This window comes from Equus quagga, chromosome 2 (assembly GCF_021613505.1).
Source record: "Equus quagga isolate Etosha38 chromosome 2, UCLA_HA_Equagga_1.0, whole genome shotgun sequence".
Classification (NCBI taxonomy): Eukaryota; Metazoa; Chordata; class Mammalia; order Perissodactyla; family Equidae; genus Equus; species Equus quagga.
In genome coordinates this window covers 78105801-78125190 of record NC_060268.1, presented here as the reverse complement: position 1 = coordinate 78125190, position 19390 = coordinate 78105801, and the positions used below count along the sequence as shown (strand labels likewise).

At 45.0% G+C, this 19390-nt stretch overlaps 1 protein-coding gene across 5 annotated transcripts in view; it reads right to left on the bottom strand.

The window, feature by feature from the left end:
• The window catches only part of APBA2 (amyloid beta precursor protein binding family A member 2), a 233727-nt gene that overhangs the window by 55004 nt on the left and 159333 nt on the right, over nt 1–19390 (bottom strand). For all 5 annotated transcript variants that reach the window (XM_046650735.1, XM_046650728.1, XM_046650742.1 and 2 more), the window contains one exon: nt 7405–8410. In XM_046650735.1, the coding sequence (XP_046506691.1) occupies nt 7405–8370 (966 nt within the window). In that variant the 5' untranslated portion in view covers nt 8371–8410. The remainder of the gene's footprint in view (nt 1–7404; nt 8411–19390) is intronic.

Genomic DNA, 19390 nt, shown 5'->3' with positions numbered 1-19390 from the left:
AGGAAAAAAAAAAAAAAAAAGATTGGCATCAATTGTTAGCTCAGGTGCCAATCCTTAAAAAAAAAAAGATTGGCAACAGTTGTTAGCCCAGGTGCCAATCTTAAAAAAAAAAAAAAACAGTGTTTCAGAAACCCTGGCTTTAACTAGATTTTGAAGGCACTGAAGCAATCCCAGACTCCTGCTCAAGAAACTGCTCTGTGACAATAACAGCCATCCCTGGTCATATGTTGTCAAGAGGCTTCACGAAGAGCAAGTAGGGCTGTTGCGCTGACTCGGCAAACGGGCCCAGAGAAATATCAAGTTTGGAAGCTCAGGCAGATCAAGAAAGGGGCTGACAATGCCAAGGCCATACCAGCCTGGATTTCGCTTTTTTCAGGGCAGTTCTGGGAATTAGTAACAGCCGGTGCAGTGCCCTCGTCATAGCACTGGGAGGGGAGGAGGCTGGGGAAGGGCACAGGAGCCCCCTTGGGCACCCTCCTGTGCAGCAGCCTCCCCCTGTGCAACAGGAAGGTGGGGTCTGATGCCATAGGTGGGCGGGCTGGGGGGGGGGGGGCGGGGGCGAAGCTGCAGCATTGGGGGCAGGGCTGTGGGGAGAAAGAGCCCAGCTGCACTCCATGCAGGCCCAGGGGTGGATGAGGACCTTCCCCTGACCGGGCCATGCCCCTGTGCCCCCACAAACCCTGCCCTCACTGCCTGCCTGCAGGCTCCTTCTCCAGCTCCATCCCACCTGTGGGCCAGGTCCCTGACAGACCTCTCCCTTCTGTGCACAGTGCAAGCACCAGTACCCTTGTGCCCCTGCTGCCCATGGTATGCTGATGGAGGGCACCTGGGCACCAACAACCCCAGGACACTCCTCTCTCAGGGCCTCTCAGAGCTTGGTATCCTCCATGTAGAGCCGGTGCTCATACTTGCCTCTGCCGGTGCACAGGGCACGTGGGAGAGGCACCAGGATAGAGCGAGTGCTCACAGGCACCACTGCCCTGCCCCACCTAGCATCCTCTCTCCCTATTTGGCACCAGCATTCCTACCACAATCTCTCGAAAGGTCCTTCACAAAGCAAGGCTAAGAGAATGCCAAGTCACAGCAAAAGCATCTCTAGAAGAGCAAAGGTAAACACTCCAACATGCAATGTGCCCCTGGGGCCCTGCATGCCGCCTCACTTTAATTGTTGTATTAAGTTGGCTAAGATGCATTGATGTTTCTTTCTATCATCAGAGGGCTCTTTCTAGAAAGCACTGTCTGGGCCAATGATAAACAGAAGTCATGAAAATCCCAAGTAATCAAAACATACATTTGTTTTGCCATCCCAGTGTGTGGAGCAATTTGCACATCAGTCATGTAAATCAGACGTCTTCAACCTGCCAATCACTGGAGTCCTGCCCTGCGCCCACCCACAGGGTGCAAAGAGAGGGACCAGGAATGCCTGCAGCCCTAGCAATCTCCAAGGCCCAAAGGAATAAGTCTCTTAAAGGACAATTTCAGGCAGAGAACAGATATTTTTAGAGTACCTTATCTCACAATAGACGTCAAAAGGTAACACATGAAAAGGTGGAAAGGCTCCACAAGAATCCGTCCAACCCTTGCCAAACCCAGATGTACAACAGACCAGCCAGAGACCACAAGAACCTGCCATCCCTGCCACAGACCTACGGAACCACGACCTCTGATGCCAGACAAACACGCTCTTACAGTGCCCCCCACCACCGGGAGCCTGCAGGACCAGCCGCATGGAAAGCACTGACCAGCACACCCCTCTTCAAGGGAGGTGCACTAATGACTTGCCAGGTCCCCAAAGCTCATCCCTGGAGCTGTGGGACCAGCCCAGCTGGGGTCCGCCCTCCACAGTCACTGCCTCGCTGCCAAATGGCAGAGGACCACAAAGGTAGGTGCAGAAATGCCAGTTCAATCTGGATATTTAATACGAACCTGGCTGGATGCAACTTACATTTTCTTCAATCACTGCATGTAAAAATTCACTACTTCATGTCAACAAAGCTCAATAGAATTAAGAAAAATACCCCATGAATAATCTCTACTTGACTTATTTGATGTGTGGGCTGAGCCCTCGTGAAGTAAGGACATCAGCATGACATTACAGTGGACGCCTCGTGTCCCCTGGTCACCTCACTGGTGCCATGACACAAACAATGTGAACAACAGAGCATGTCAAGCCCTTGAAATACCAAGTAAATAGACGACAGAGTAAAAGAGACCGCTGCTGTCCAGTAGGAAAAGTGTCCAATTCACCCCTGTTAACGCATCCACCAGCAGGCAGATTCCACTGGCCACAGAACTCAGCATTCTCTCTTCCAGGGGCCCTCTGAGGGCTACACGGGATGTCAGTGAGAGGCATGAGTTTCAGCGTAACACAGACTGTTTACTTCCTTAAGCTGTACCCATGGGTGTGGCACTTATCCCAGGGAAGTCTCAACTGCCTCGTCTGTAAATGGGAAGAACCCAAGTCTCTACCTCTTCAAACTGCCCTAGGATTCACAGAGAGCACGCGCACAGCACAGTGCTGGCAGTCACCACCAACACCACCATCATCTCCACCTTCACCCAGGGACTTTCCTCAACTGGCAAAAGAAGAAACATTGAATCCTCAGAAGTCAAGCGTCCCAATGGTGACAAAGGTGACAACTTTCCCATTGTCATCATTTGGAGTTGATACTGAATCATCCTGGGATTGAGCCATAAAGGGAGAGGTCTTGGGAAGTCCTATGTTGGCTCTCAGCCTCCCAGGATGTGCAACTTTGGTCGGTATTTTCCTGATAGGCCTTGCATGGAGACAAAAGGGCTTGAGGATCGAGAATGTTTGGGAAACACTGGCCGAGTAGGGCTGGAAGCGTCTGCTGCAGGGAGTCTGAGACTTCGTGCAGCCCGTGCGCAAGCACATACGAATCTCTGAGCAGGGGAAAGCCTGGCAGCAAAGTTTCTCAAACTTGTCTGCCAACCAAACACAGTCAGTTCTCACTGGCTGCAGCAGTTACAGTCTGTAAAGTTACCATGAACACCCAGTGCGTGAATACCGGACCACCGCTCCCAGGGGAAACACAGAGCCAGGACCCTTGACTCCCGTGAGCCTCTGGCCACCACATTTTCATCAACCAATCAATACATAACCTAGTATTATGTGTGTTTCTATTTAAACACACTTTATTTAATATGTGCTGCTTACAAATAATTAATTATATACAGTATTTCTTTATAATAAAAGCCTAGCTGAGAAGAGTTTAACATTTTCCTGACCATGGATAACAAGACCATAAATTCTGTTGGCTTTCAGTGTCGTAACAATGCCATCCACTACACTTTTTTTATTGATGGTCACCTCACAAATCCACAAATTTAGCCACTTTTCCATCACTTCATCACACACTACAGATGTTCCTTTCCAGAGAAGCCTCATATACAGATCGGCAAATTTCCTCTTCCTTTTTCTGGATGAATCGTATTGTTGACTCATTAACACTGAACTCATGGCCAACAGACTATAACTCAGGACTGAACGAGGCTTATCTCACACAACGTGTTTTCTCCCTAAGGCCCATCGCAGCCTTCTTGTACTTGGAAACACTAGGCAGTACTCCAGCACTGCGCCTGGGGGTCACTTTATCCCCAGTAAAAAACACAAAAATGCAAAAAACATGGCGCTAAATAGACCATGAAGAGGACACTTGTCCACAATATGAGAGCTGAAATATGAAGGCAGAGTGTCTCCTTGTGCAAATTCAGCTGGGAACGTGCACACTGGGGGACTCAAATTTTTCACCTCTGCACATGTCCTCAAATGACCGCAAAGCGCCACGAACAGTGCTTTAGGGTTATAAATAAACGTGAGTGAGCAGGCAAATTGGCAAATACAGAATTCATGAATAATGAGGATCAACTATTTACAAAACACCCCTAAGAGGACACTTTGGGAAATCCTGACAGGTAGTCTGCCTCTTAGACTTGAAAACTCTGGATGATGGAACTCTCCAATGTCACATGGCAAAATATTTTTGCCTATATTTTCCAAATTTTCCTCAAATAAACATGCATTCTTTTGAAATAACTTTTTTTTTTTTTTTTTACTAAAAATCACTCACACACAGATCTCCTCTGTTCCCCATGACCACATCCCTCAATTTGAGTCCATCTCCTTTGGATTCTCTCACATCCTGTCCTTCCCCCGATGTGGACCTCTTGCTCTCATCAGAGCAGCACAGGTGGCAGGTCTACCTGCAAGCTGGAGCCTTTGCAAAATACATGGCATCCTACAGCACTGGAGCATTCCAAAGGGCACATATTCCATTTCCCATCACACACAGTTACTTATTTTTCCTACTGGCCAGACTAAAGCAATGCCCTCTGTGATAGTTACCCACCCCAGTTTGGGAAGAAAGAAGCATTCAATTAAATCTCTCTGTACCTAAAGGAGGTGGAAAGGTGACAGAATTAGTCATCAATGTCTTAAAAATGCTAGAGACAATGGAAATGATATAAGTGAAATTCAAAAGAAAACATTGCAGCAAAAAGTAACATCTCTAGTATACAAAGTGCTCCTAGGAAATGGAAAAGCATCAAGACTCCAAAAGATAAAAGACACGAATCAAACATTAACAGAAGAAGAGAAACAATCAGACAAGATAATCATTGAGAGACGGTCAACATTTATGGACAGCCTGGGGATTTATCCTCGGGTACTAAACCAAAAGAAGGGAAACATGACCTGTACAAAGATGTCTGGGCCAGTCTATGTATAAGAGAAAATGTCATCCACAACCTACGCGCTCAATGGCAGGGTCTGTACAAATAACAAATAAATTATAAGGCACATCGCCTGAATGGAACATTCAAACGGTCAGTAAAAATAACCATGAAAATTATATGGCAACACAGAGAAACGTTTATAATATGTCAGATTTTAAAAGCTGGATGGCAAAATCACACCTGGACTACAACGATAGCTACATACCTTGTTTATGCTCAGTGCTAGAGTCTGAAAACGAACACAGAGAAACAGGCAGAGCTCACCTGTGAGGGTGGTGGGGACCAAGAAGAATATTTTTTCCGTATTCCCATTTCTAATTCTATTGTAATATTGTGATCCACGCAATGACTAAACAAAATGCTATATCGTACTCTCAAAAGTACTCAGGACATAACTTTCCGAGCTTTAAAATTAGAAGAGAGGAGAGGGCTGTGATGCAATTTTTCCTCCAACAGAAGTCTTCCAGAGCATGGCTTCTCAAAGATGAACATGGCATCTTACTGACATGCAAACTTGATTCTGCAGTTCTGGGGTGGGCTCCCTGGTGGTGCCAATGCTGCTAGGCCATGGACCAGCAACTCTCTCAAAAAGCGAGAGTTGAAAGCATCTATGTGGCCAATATCAGCCATCTCTCCTGCAGACTGTTTGCTTTTGACAACAGCCTTAACTCTAGACTGTGCTACACTGACTGTGCAGACAGCACCAGGAACAGAAAGGCCCAGGCGGGACTCATGGGCACCCTTTGCACCTGTGTGAGGCCAGGCTGTTGTTGGCTCCTCTTGTACGGCAGTCCCCAAGGGAGTTAGGAAGGCAGATTTTGACTGGAAGCAAGCCATCATCAAATTTCCCAGTGTACCTTGTTCTTCACACAGTCTTGCTTTCAACATGACTCCTATCACTAGTGGCTCTTTTTGGCCAAATTTCAAAGAGTTCCTCATCTGGAATGGGCCACTCAGGTCATTTTCATCAGTGGCCCTCCTAGGCCCTGAGCTGGGAACTGTCAGACTCTCCCCTTGATGGAAGGGATTTGCAAATGAATGAGTGAATAATATCCAAAAAGCTATGCAATAAGTAACCAGCTTAAATGAGCTTTTCCACCCTCTTAGATAAGAGCACATGCTTCAAAGAGACACTATTTAGGGGGAGAGGTGACTCCTTCCATTCAATGCCACTTCTCTGAAGAACGGACCTCCTCCTGGGTCCTTAACAATGGCTCAGGATGTTCCCCACCTCCATCTGCCCTTTGAAACCACTGCCCATTCACTCAGTCCCATTCACTCATGCCCAGCCCCCCAACCCAAAGGTCTGCAGTTTTCACTCAAATTCGCATCTGGTTCAAGCGAAGCCCAAAAACAGCAAAACATCAGGTCTTGCCCAGGCCCTACGATGCTCTAACAATAACTTTCTCTTGACAAGAACTTTGTCAGGGAAGTCGTCTGATACAACAGATGCAGTATGCCACCTGCCCTGTGCAGCCCACATCAATCCCAGCAGCGGCGCCGGCGTCACTGTCAGGGGATGGGTCCAGCTCTGCCAAGACTGCAGAGGGATGATGGCGTTTTGGCCCAAAGCCCAGACCTTGGGCCCAGAGCCGCCTGCTCTTGAGGGGAGCTCCTCCAACATCCACTAGTGCAACAACCCAAAGCTCCCGGTGCATGCTGAATTGCCGTAAACGACAGGGGCACCCTGAAAGGGAAATCAACTTCCACTTAATAATCTTCAAAAAGAACACAAGCCATCAAATGTCAGTTCTGGAAATCTAACTGAGTCAATATGACATTTCCCAAACGCAAGCTCATACTATATATATATTTTATATACATTTTAAACGCAGAACTCTTCTGAAAAAGAAATACTAATTAAGACTTTAAAAAAACACGAAAGCAGTTCATTCTCATTTGTCCACACAATTGGCCAAAGAGAAGTTTCTTTTCACAAGTCTCATAATCTCATCTTCTTGATAAACTCAGTGACATTTTTTTGAAAGGCAGCTTTTCAAATGTGTTTATTAGAATACATGCTTACTTTGCTATAGTTAAAAGAAAATATAGTTACGCTTAAATCCACTGGCCTTATTAGCATGAATTTCTTCTCCAAGGCTTTGTCAAACCTTCAAATAATTATTTTCAAAATGGTTATTTACACTTCATTGCCCATCATGGAAAGGCCCCCAGGGCTTTCAGAGAAGTGTCACCCAGACACAGTGGCGCCTGCGAATGCACTCAGGTCACTGCCCCTCTCCACTGGGCTTCCCCAACCACTGGCCACAGCAGCATGCACTGGCCAGCACCCCCGCACCCTTGCCAATGTCCTTCAGGCCTGAAGAAACCACCTGGGGGCAGGGGGCGACAGTCACACGGTCCAACCCCCCCATGAGCAGATCCAGAGTGAGCAGGCTAGGGACTCCAGCTCTTCTGAGTGTGTGGGGGGGCTCTTCTGGGAGCACTGCTTGCCACTCAGCTCTCAGCGAGACTTTGCTGGCGTTTACTAATACATCTCAGGGGTGAACTTGAGTGGCCAGAACATCCACGCGTGCCACATAACTGAACAAATAAAGCAGTAAGCATGCATTCTGAACTGGGGGTTACACCAGAACATCATTTGTTCTCTGGGTCCCTCCACCCCCTTCCCTGGGGACAGAGCCCTACCTCCTCTTGGGGCCACTTTGGCCTCTCCTCTGGAGTCCTGGTCTTGGTCTTGAAACCTCTCTGGGGGTCTCCAGGGTGCTTTGTCTCAGAAGGGAGGTTTAGCGACTTGGGCCTTCCCTCATGTCTGCTGGGGCCATGGCTGGCCTCGCCAGGCAGGCAGGCCTCTGTGGAGTCCCCGGGCCCCGGCTCAGGCCCTCGCACCAGCCCGTGCTCAGGGCTGGCCTCGCCCGCACTGGTGATGCTGGTCATACTCAAACTCATCTTGATCTCAGCCACGATCTGGTCGATGTCCTCCTCCTGGTCCTCCAGGTCCCCATCCCCACGCCTCGGGCGATAGGGGGAAGTGCTGCCAGCGTTCCCATTGGCCTCTGTGGGGTAGTAATCCTGGTAGCCCTCTTCACTGGGACAGTAGTGAACACCTTCTTCCTGGTCCTGGGTCTCCAGGACAGAAGCCTCATCCTCCGGGATGGGGAGGTGGCTGTCCCGGTAGTCTGGGCTGCCTTCGTCCCCATGGCCATGTGGGTGTGGGCCTGCCGAGTCCGTCCACTCCTCCACCGCCTCCTGACACTCATCCGTCTCCAGGTGTCGCGTGCCATGAGCCAGGTACCCCTCCCCGTTGCAGTCCATGCCCTCCAGATAGCTGTCATCCTCGGGGCAATAGCGGATGTAGTAGGTGATACCCTCCTCCTCCTCGGGGAGGCCCTCATCATAATCCTCCTCCTCAGAGGTGTTGTTCACATAATCGGAGCTGGAGTCCCCATCAGGACTGTGGTCATGGCACCCCTGCTCCGCAGGCAAGGGGCTCTCCGGCCGCAAGGTAGCCAGCTCCAGGCCCTTGGGCACATACTCCTCCAGGGGCAGCTCCACATCCTCACTCTCCGGCTCTTGGCCCTGGGGCACAGGTCCCGGCCTTGCCCTGTGGTCCAGCATGCTGCTCACAGTACTCTGACGCTTCCGGTTGGCCATGGCGGATGCTCACGCAGCCATTGTCACCAGGAGGCAGCCACTGTGGGGAGGAACAGTGGAAAGAACAGTCAGAACCCCACAGTCAACGCAAGAATCATGCCGCCACCGGCTGTCAGTGGTGAGACTCGCTGGAGCGTTTCACCACCATGTTTTTCCAGAGCAATGTTAACACACATCTATTCAAATAATGTGACATCCCCAACCCAGCCGACTCAATTGTCAGGAACAATGGGTGCCCGTGCCAAAGAGAAAGGAGGACACACGGGGTTAGAGGAAAAGGAGGCAGAGAGGAGATAGCAACAGTTCACCAGGACGCCTGCTTCTTTCCTGGAAACTCATAGGCTCATTCATGACTTCTTGAAAATGCTCACTCAGTTTAGGTAGCCCAGGGGAGCAAGACAAATAGTCAGAAGACCAGGTTATTTGCTCTCAAAAAGAAAAAGAGAAGCTTTTATTCAGAAGACATGATGAAGACCAGTGAGGAGATACACTACATCACCCAGATCTATTCCACTGCTCCTCAGAAACGATCCCAAGGCCCCCTCCCCTAGGAGCTTGTCCCACCCTCCCAAGTGCACAGAAGCCTCTCCCTCCTTCTCACTCCAAACCAATCAGCACTCACTGAGTGACCGAATTTTCCAGAAACTGTCTAGGCGGAACACCATACAGAGAAGCTGAACATGAGCCCCAGCCTCACAGGCACGATGAGGCGAGGGCTCAGGACGGGACACACCAGAGGGAGGACAGCACTGCCTGGCCATGGAGAGAAGAGGCACACACAGGAGGGGGCAAAGGATGCTGCTGCCGCTTGTGGGCTATGGGTCATGGTCCCAGGGGGCACGGCAAAGATCCTGTGGGTCAAACCGGGGACGTCCCACACCCCACTGCCCAGGACTCTGCATTTTATACCACAAACCATGCAGAGTCACTGGGCAATTTTCAGTAGGCACAGGACACACAGGAAATATCTTTTAGCTCCATCTCTCCGGGCCCAGCATGGAGGAGATCCTGGGGGACACATGCCGGGAGGAGGGGGGACCAGTGAACTGTTCTAGTCCCCCAGAGGAAAGCAAGGACCTAAACCCAGGAAAAGGGCATATAGGGCATTCAGAGTTTGGTTAATGTTCTATTCCTTAAGCCAAGTGGTTACCCAAATGTTTGGTTTATTCTTTAAATTATACTTCTACATGACACATGCCTTTTTTCTGGTTTGTACCATAGTTAATTTATTTTAAGACTTATTCCAGTAGTACAGTTAAGATTTGAGAGCCTGTATACTTAAAAATGGTTCAAATGGTAAATTTTATGTTATGTATATTTTGCCACAATTAAAACAAGAAGAAAAGAAATAAGAGCTTAAACTAAAACAGTGGAAATGAGGGAGAGGCAACTCAGTGCGTATCTAGGCAGCAGAAGGGATGGCATCTGGAGTCAGATGGGAACAGAGAATGGAGACAGTCCCTGCGCAGGCTCTACTTCCACCTTGTGTCCCCAGGAAAGTGACATACTAAAGACGTTTTGCATTTTGTATCCCCCAGAGCACCCAGCACAGCATTTTGCTTGTAGTGGTGTCCCAAACACATCTTGCTTATTGAGTTTACCAGATGGCCACGGTCACAGCATTATGAATATTCCCAAAAGAATGAAGGAGATAATTATTTCATCCAGTCCAGACACTCAGAATGTGAGCACAATTACTGACTGAGCCACATGCTTCCAACATGTGAATTCCCTCCAAGGAAGTTTCCTCTCGCAAGGGGCTCATGAATGGCCATGTTTTGGTAGCAATGCTAGATGCTGAAGGGTTCATAATGCTTCCCCAGAGCGGCCCAAACACTAGAAAGACGTCTCACCCCAGGAATATCATCACTGAGATGAACCCTGTAGGGTCTGAACATCCTCACAGTCACCCCATCCCCAAAGCCTGAAACTGACAGGACAAATCCAGAGATTCGTTCTCAGGTAGAGAGCAGGTATTCAGTGCTCACTAAAATATAGGTGACCAGAGGATCATCAAGAGCACTGAGCTCCCTCACAGCCATTCATCATTTTTTTTTCTTTTTTTTTTTTAATTAATGTTATGATAGATTACAACCTTGTGAGATTTCAGTTGTACATTTTTGTTAGTCATGTTGTGGGTACACCACTTCCCCCTTTGTGCCCTCCCCCCACCCCCCCTTTTCCCTGGTAACCACCAATCAGATCTCCTTGTCAATATACTAACTTCCACCTATGAGTGGAGTCATATAGAGTTCGTCTTTCTCTGACTGGCTTATTTCGCTTAACATAATACCCTCGAGGTCCATCCACGTTGCTGTGAATGGGCCAATTTTGTCTTTTTTTATGGCTGAGTAGTATTCCATTGTGTATATATACCATATCTTCTTTATCCAATCATCAGTTTCTGGGCATGTAGGTTGGTTCCACGTCTTGGCTATTGTAAATAATGCTGCGATGAACATAGGGGTGCAAGGGACTCTTGGGATTTCTGATTTCAGGTTCTTAGGATAGATACCCAGTAATGGGATGACAGCCATTCATCATTTTACAACAGATTTCTTACATTCATAGAATACCCAACCACAAGGGACATGCCACATGTTGCAGGAGTGATAGAAGGAAGTTGGCAACCACACTCTTTTGGAGACAATTTCTAAGTAACAGCATTTCCCAAAGTGGTCCCTCAAAAGCATATATTAAATGCAAGGGCTAATGTGTGACCAGATTCCTACACCTGAGAGCTAGGATGGTAGAAGGCAAATGGGCCTGGCAGTACTTACACATGAGCACATAGCTCCCATTCCTTGGGGAGTGGCACCATCTGTACAGCATCTCTGTATCTCCCTGGGGCCTGACACTGGGCCATGGACATGCAGGTACTCACATCCTTGTCAAAGAACAAACCCAGGTATACAGTACCTCTTACTATCTTAACTTGAAATTCTGTGTCATTTGGGAGATAAAATCTGTACATAAACATATGCATGTCCACACCTATATAAAACACTCTCTAGGCTAATATAAGACTCAAGGACTAAAGCATACACCAAGATACATTAACATGGAACTGTTCTGATCCGTTCTGATTAATAAGTAACCCAAGTGATCTATAATTTAAGGCTATCCCAGGCAAAATCTCAGTGGAATATTGGGGAAACTGACCCCGTAATCCTTAAGATCATTTGGAAGAATAAACACATGAAAATGGAAGAATAAACATGAACATAGCTGGGAAGATCTAAAAATGAGAATAATGAGGGAGAATTTGCCTTACCAAGTATCTAAATATACTTTAAAGCCATAGTAATAAAAATAGCGTGGTACTGTCACTGGACATGGTATAGACTAGAAAGTTTTCACCATTGAATACAATGCTGGTTGTTGGCTTTTCTAGAGTTTGACAGAGCAGGCCTTCTGATCTGGTTCCATTTCCCATGGATACAAATGGAAAGGGACCCACGGTGGCTGCCTAGGAAGGCAGCTGCATCTTTTAAGGGTCTTCAGAATTACATTTAACCTACAGGGGCACTTTTGGTATAAGAGAAAGAGCCCTCCTATTAAAGATGAAGACAGAAGGTCCTGGCTTAAATTCAGACCTCCATTTACTGTTAGGCCCTGGGCAAGATATTTAATGGAGGGACGGCCTTCCCCACTTGGGAAACTGGAAATGATAGCACCTGCCTGCAGGGCTTGAAGTAGGTTAAAGAGGAGAGTAACCCATGCAGGCCTCAACTCCATGAATGTTTGTATTCTCTACTACATACAGGGAGTTGAGGAAGGTTTTAAATGAAATATGAAGGGAGAAAATGCCTTATTAGGTGTATGTCTTAGATGGGGAACAGGAACTCTGCCAATACAAGTGGATGGGAGTGACTACTGTCAGGTGACAGTGACCTTGGCTATGGACATAATGTGCATCTCCGCAGTGGGATATGAGTGCATCCAGCCTGGGACTGCAGAAAGTGGGGAGGTCTTGGGGAAAGCCACGAGTTGCTCCCTCTAATGTAGTGGTTCACTCACTTTGGAGGGCACAAGACCCACCTGGGAGTGTGCAAGTTCATGGGCCCAGGATTTCGAGTAGTTGGGCCAAAAGCCTTGCCTAGAGCTGCAGGTGGTTCTGATGTCAGAGGCCCTAGGACTGCACTTGAAATTGTGCCCTAAATAGATGCTGGAGGGACTCTGGGGACTTCCCAGTGCCTACAGAACAGATTCAACTTCCTTGCCAAGAAATATAAGACCCTTCCCTAGATGCCCAGGCCCACCATGTTCCATGCCTTCTCCCCCTATCCCTGGAGGCAGGGAGTGAGCTCTCTGCCGTTTTCCAAGATCCAGGTCCTGGGTCACCTCTACTCCCTGCCAACAGGACAAGGGTCAGTGGTCTGGGCACACAAGGGCTATTCAGAGAACAACAGACACTTCCCAGACCAGACGGTACAATGAGGTCAAAGGGGAGGTGAGAAGGAAAGGTGGGCAAAGACATAGGTGGAATGGAGTGGCTCTTTAAAAGAAACAGTTCTCCTGAGTTTCTAAAATCCCATTTAGTTCAATCAAGGTGCATTTGAAAGTGCAAGGCACTAACACATTGTCTTTGCATCAAACGAGTTTGCAGCCTGATGATAAAAGATTCCAGTTACACCACCTCAGTTTACAAGCAGCTTTTTCAGAAAGCCCTTCAGTGCCTGAAGGGAGGGGCTCACACAGCCCCAGGCCCCACCTTCCTGGGCAGCAAGGCTCTGCCAGCTCACAGGCAACATCTCGTAGAAGATCTGCAATTACTTCAGTGCACCCTCCTCCTGAGACTACAACTGTTATGTGGGACAGCTGCCCTGTGGGAGGGTGTGAGAGCTTCACTCCCTGCCTTGGGAGGGAGCTGGACTCAGGAATAATCTGGCGCATCATTTGTTACACTGATGGGGGCAGATCTTTTGTACTCAGGAGGTGACTGCTTCAGAGGGCACATTACTTCCATTACAGTCCATTTTGCTGTGTATTTTAATAGACAATACAGAGAAGAACGGACACCCCACTCATAGCTGTTCCACCCACACAAAACCACTGTTAATTCTGTGGTATACTTCTTTCCATTCTCTTTTCTACACATCTCCTTCACATGGCTGAGACCTCACTATAAACACAGCACCGTGTTTTAAGCAGTAGAAACTCTCCATAGTATCACTTTAATGACTACATAATATTTCCTGGCCCAACAGACATAATCCAGCTCTTCCCCTTTGGAACACATGGATTGTGTCCTATTTTTGTATAATAAATAGTCTTGATGTTTCCCTAAGGATACGCTCTAGGCCTTTTTCCCCTTCCAGGGCTTTTATCCAGAACCCTATAAAATGTTCTTTCAACCCAAGGTCCACTTCCCCAGATAAGCCCCAGGAGGAGTGTGACCAGCAGAGAGTTAACCATCCGCACAGCAAGGGCCAGGGGGCTTTGCATGCAAGCCTTCGAGCAAACATACGGAGGTCCTCTGCTTCTGATTAATCATATTAAAGATAAAGCCTTCACAACATACCATCTGGAAAGCAATTCAGACGTACACGAGAAGCACAATTACCTGACAGGCGTCCAAGAAAATGAGGCCCTGCGTCCAGACTCAATTAATTCTAGAACAGCACATACATCAGTAGAAAATGCAGCCCCTGACTCGGTGCTCACCACTCTCCCCTGAAACATCCTAATGAGATACGGGAAATAAAGGCTTATTGTCTCCAGTAAAGAGCTCCAGTTGTCCTTATTCTAAACCACATTTTTCTTCTATATGGAAAAACAGCATTAGCCGGCTCTTAGAAGAGCTGGTATTATAGCAGACCAAGATGAAAAATAGCGATTCAACAGCCACAATGCAGGCTGGGTGAAAATGTTACCATGCAAATGAGATATGGACTCAGCCAAACTGTTGCTGCCCCCAATCTTGTTCCTTGGTGTGGTCTCACATGTCGGAAAGATCATAGTCTTTTGTTCCTTTCAAAGATAATTTGGTTGCTTTGACTATACACAATTTGGGTTTAAACAATCCCGGAGTACACCTGTCTAACCAGCTCAATCATTCGAGACAAGAGTCACTGAATAAGTATCTTGCTACAAGATCACAGACAACCAGAAGTACTGAAGGGAGGTTAATAAACTAATCTTCCAAAAACCAGGCTGATGTCCAACATCACCACGTGAGATCCTGCAACCTAGCTTAGGGTCACAGAGGGATGTGCTTCTCTTTAAAAAATGGCAGTAAAAAGAGCAAAAATGTTGAGCACACACCAAACCTTCAATAACAGGATCCTAGTTAAGCCAATATTAGCACATTCACAAGATAATTATGCAGCAATTAAAATATTTACAGAGTTTATCACATAAAATGTATTATAATTTATTCACAACCAAATAAACATAGACTAAACTGTGAAGAAATACACTAAAAATCAGCAAGGGTTGCCTTTGAGTGACAGACAGTTTTACTTCCCTTCTTCTTCATTTCTGAGTATGGTACTTCTACAGACAAATACAGTCGGCCCTCCATATCCCTGGGTTCTGCATCTGGGGATTCAATCAATCGCATAATCCAAGGTTGGCTGAATCCACAGACGTGGAACCCACGGATACGGAGGGCCGACTAAAGGACTTGAGCATCCGCCAGTTCGGGTTATCTTTGGGGGGGTCCTGGACCCAATCCCCTGCAGATACTGAGGGACATCTGTAGTACATAAAAAGACAAGTGCCATGGAATATAAGCCCTCTGCAGGTGACATTATGCAGAAGAACGATGCAGATCTCAGCATCCCTTGAAAGAGGGCTAGGATGGGAGCAGGGGCTGATTTGTTCCCTCTGGGCTCTCAATACACCAGGATAACTGCCCCACCATATCCTCATCTCAGAATGAGCAAAAGGAATGATCTGGCCTTTAAATACAATTTTAAAATGCTGTCAACCCTTCAACAACAGCAAGTCTCCAGGAGATGGTATTTTCAACACCCCGCAACGTAATCCACACCTGCCTCAGCGTTCGTGCTGTAATGGATGGCAACATGGCAGCCTTGGGTACTTCGGGGCGGGCAATCTTCTGCTCTTATTAGTCACCCCTAGCAGTAGGAAGTTAATTCTCTCCCACAAGAACTGCTGAAAATACTGGTGGCTTACCTAAATCAGCCCCTGTTCCTACTTGCCTTTAGGGGCAAAACAAGGGTCCAGATAAGAAGGCAATTAAACACAAAACGTTACCAGCACTGACCTTTTCTCACTGTGCTTGAGAAAGCGGCGCAACTTCTGCACTTGCCAAGGCCTTGTGCTGGAGGGACATTGCTAAACACAGCCTTTACCAGATCCATCCTCAGAGACAAGAAATCGGTCACCCTCAGAGGACAGCCATAAGACTAGGGAAAAAATGGATCCCTTTCTGCTGGCTGTTCTGCTATTTTCACATTTTTATAGTCACTTCTAAGTACATGCATCACTGTGAAGATTTAAAATAACTATATCCATGTTATGGGCTGAACTGTGTGTCCCCTCAAATTTATAGGTTGAAGTCCTAACCCCTAGCACCTCAGAATGTGACCTTGTTTGGAAATACGGTTGTTGCAGATGTAATTAGTTAAGATAAGGTCATTAGGGTGGGCCCTAATCTAATATGCCTTTCCATAAAAATTTTAGAATCATCTTGTCAATATCTATTTTTAAAAATCCTGCTGGGAATTTGATTGGGAGAACATTGAATCTACAGATCACTTTGGGGAGAATTAACTATATTGAATCTTCCAATGCACAAATATGATATATATTGTTTTCGGCATACAGAACTTGCACACGTTTTGTTCGAATTATATATATTTCTTTTTTTGGTGCATTGTAAATGTTACTTTTTTTCTTACAATTGCTTTATTGATATAGCATAGAAATATAACTGATTATTGTATAGTGACCTTGCTAAATTCATTTATTAGTTCTAGGAGTTTTTTTTTAGAGGCCACGGTATTTTGCAAACAATGATGTAGTTGGCAAATAAGAATTGGCTTTCTTTATTCCTTTGCAATCTATATGTCTTTTATTGCTTTCCTTTGCCTTACCACACTGGCTAGGACATCCTGTACGATGCTGAATATGAATGATAAGAGCCACAAGACCTGGCCTTGTTCCTGATCTCAGGTGGAAAACATTCAGTCCTTCACCACCAGTATGATGTCAGCTGTAAATTTTTTGTAGACCTCCTCTTTCAGGTTAAGATCTTTCTATTCCTGAGTGCTAAGACATTCTACTTTTTAAATCATGAATGGATAATGAATTTTGTCAAACGCTTTTTCCATCCCTTTTGAGATGCTTGTGTGTTTTTTTTTCTTTACCGTTAACATAGTAGAATGCATTGACTAATTTTTGAATTTTGAAGCAGCCCTGCATTCCTGGGATAACCCTACTCAGTGATAATGTCCTTAGATTATTGCTGGATTCACTTTGCTACTATATTGTTGAGGAATTTTTACCTCTATGTTCATAAGGGATATTGGTCTGTAATTTTCTTGTTGTAATATCTTTATCTGCTTCTCATATGAGAGTAATGCTGGTCTCATTAAGTGAGTTTGGAAGTATTCTCACCTCTTCTATTTTCTGAAAAAGACTGTGCAGAATTGCTACTATTTCTCTCTTAAATGTTTGATAGAATTCAAACCAGTGAAAGGATCTGTACCTGGAATTTTCTATTTTGGAAGGTTTTTAACCACAGATTTGACATCTTTAATACATGTAGGAAAATTCAAGTTCTCTGTTTCTTTTTGAATGAGTTTTGGTAGTTATTTCTCTAAAGGAACTGGTCCGTTTCTTAAGATGAAAGCTTAGATTGATTTGAGACCTTTCTTCTTTTCTAATATAAGCCTTTAATGCCATACATTTTTCTCTAGGCACTGTTTGGGCTGCATCCCACACGTTTTAATACACAGGCCTACCTCAGAAATACTGCAGGTTCAGTTCCAGACCACCACGATAAAGGCAATATTGCAATAAAGCAAGTCACATGAATTTTTTGGTTTCCCAGTGCATATAAGTTACGTTTACACTATAGTCTAAGTGTACGATAATAGCATTAAGTCTAAAAAATGTACTTTCTTTAATTAAAAGATACTTTATTACAAAAAATGTGAACTATCATCTTAGCCTTCAATGAGTCATAGTCTTTTTGCTGGGCAGGGTCTTGTAAAAAACGCAGTTATCTGTGAAGCACAATAAGGCAAAGCACAATACAACAAGGTATGCCTGTATTACATTTTCATTTTCATTCAGTTAAAAAATATTTAATTTCCCTTGAGACTTCTTGGACTCATGGGTTATTCAGAAGTACGTTTAATTGCTAAATATTCGGAGATTTTTCCCAATATCTACAGCAATTTCTAGTTTAATCATATTATGGTCAAAGAATATAATTTGCAGGATTTTAAGTCTTTTAAATTTGTTAAGGTTTGTTTTATGGCCCAGAATATGGTCTGTCTTGGAGAAGTCTCCATGCGCACTTGAAAAACAAATGTGTATTTTGCTGTTGTGGGGTAGACTGTTCTGTAAATGCCCATTAGGACATGTCAGTTGGTAATATTGTTCAAGTTTTCCACATCTTTGTTGATTTTTGATCTACTTGTTCCATCAATTACTAAGAGGGTAGTGCTGAAGTCTCTAATTATGGATTTATCTATTCTTCTCTTTTCAGTTCTATCAGTAACTGCATTGTGTATTTAGGAGCTCTGTTGTTAGGAGCATACAGATTTAGCATTTCTATGTATTCTCGGTGAACCAAACCTTTTACCAAGTGTAGTATCCCTCTTTATCCATGGTAATTTTCCTTGTTCTAAGGTATAATTTCTCTGGTGTTAAAATAACCACTCCAGCTTTCTTTAATGTTTGAATGGTATATCTTTTTGCATCCTTTTATTTTTAATCTCTCTGGGTCATTATATTCAAAGCCGGTTCCTTGTAGAAAGCATATAGTTAGGCCTTGTTTGTTAATTTAATCTGTTAATGTATATTTTTTAATGGTGGGGTTAGGCCACTTACATTTAATGTATTTGTGGATATGGCTGGATTTAGTCTACCCTTTTATTATTTTCCTGATGTGTCTTTTGTCTCTTGTCCTTCTGTTTCCCATTTCCTGCCTCCTTTGGCTGTTTGAACATTTATTTTAGTATTTCATTTAGCTATTGTCCTTTTGGTTATATTTCTTTATCTTTTTTTTGCTCTATGGATTATAGTATATATCTAACTTTTCATGGTCCGCTTTGAGTTAACATTTTTACGACTTCAAGTAAAATGTAGAAGCCTCACAACCACATGGGTCCCTTCATCCACACCATTTATAGCTGTCTTGTGTATTACATTTATGTACATTAACAAACAGCCCCCTAGTCAATGTCATAATGCTTGCTTGAAAGACTAATATGTATTTTGAAGAACTTAAGAGGTAAAAAATAGTCTATTGCATTTACTCAGATATTTTATCATTTCAGTTGCTCTTCTCTCATTCCTGAAGTCTGAAGTCCCTTTGGTAACATTTCCCTTCAGCCTGAGGAACTTTTTTAGCAATTCATTTAAAGCAGGTTGGCTGGCAACAAACCTTTTCAGTTTTCCTTCATCTAAAAGTGTCTTTATTTCACCTTCATTCCTGAAGGATTTATTTACTGAATACAGAATTCTGGGCTGATAGTGAGTTTTTCGTTTGGGTTTGGTTTTGGTTTTTATAGTGTTAAGGACGTTTCACTGTCTCTGGCATGCACAGTTCTGATGAGAGATCAACAGTCATTCGAATCATTGTTCCTCTATATACAATGTGTCATTTTTAATTTGGCTGCTTTCAAGACTCTTCCTTCACCTCCAGTTTTCAGCAGCTTGATTATGACATATTTAGGTATGACTTTCTTTTGGTTTATCCTGTTGAGGTTTTGAGCTTCTTAAATACATAAATCTATGTTTTTCATGAAAATGGGATGTTGGCATTATTTCATCAAATATTTTTTGTGAAACAAGCTCTCTCTCCTGTCATTCAGGG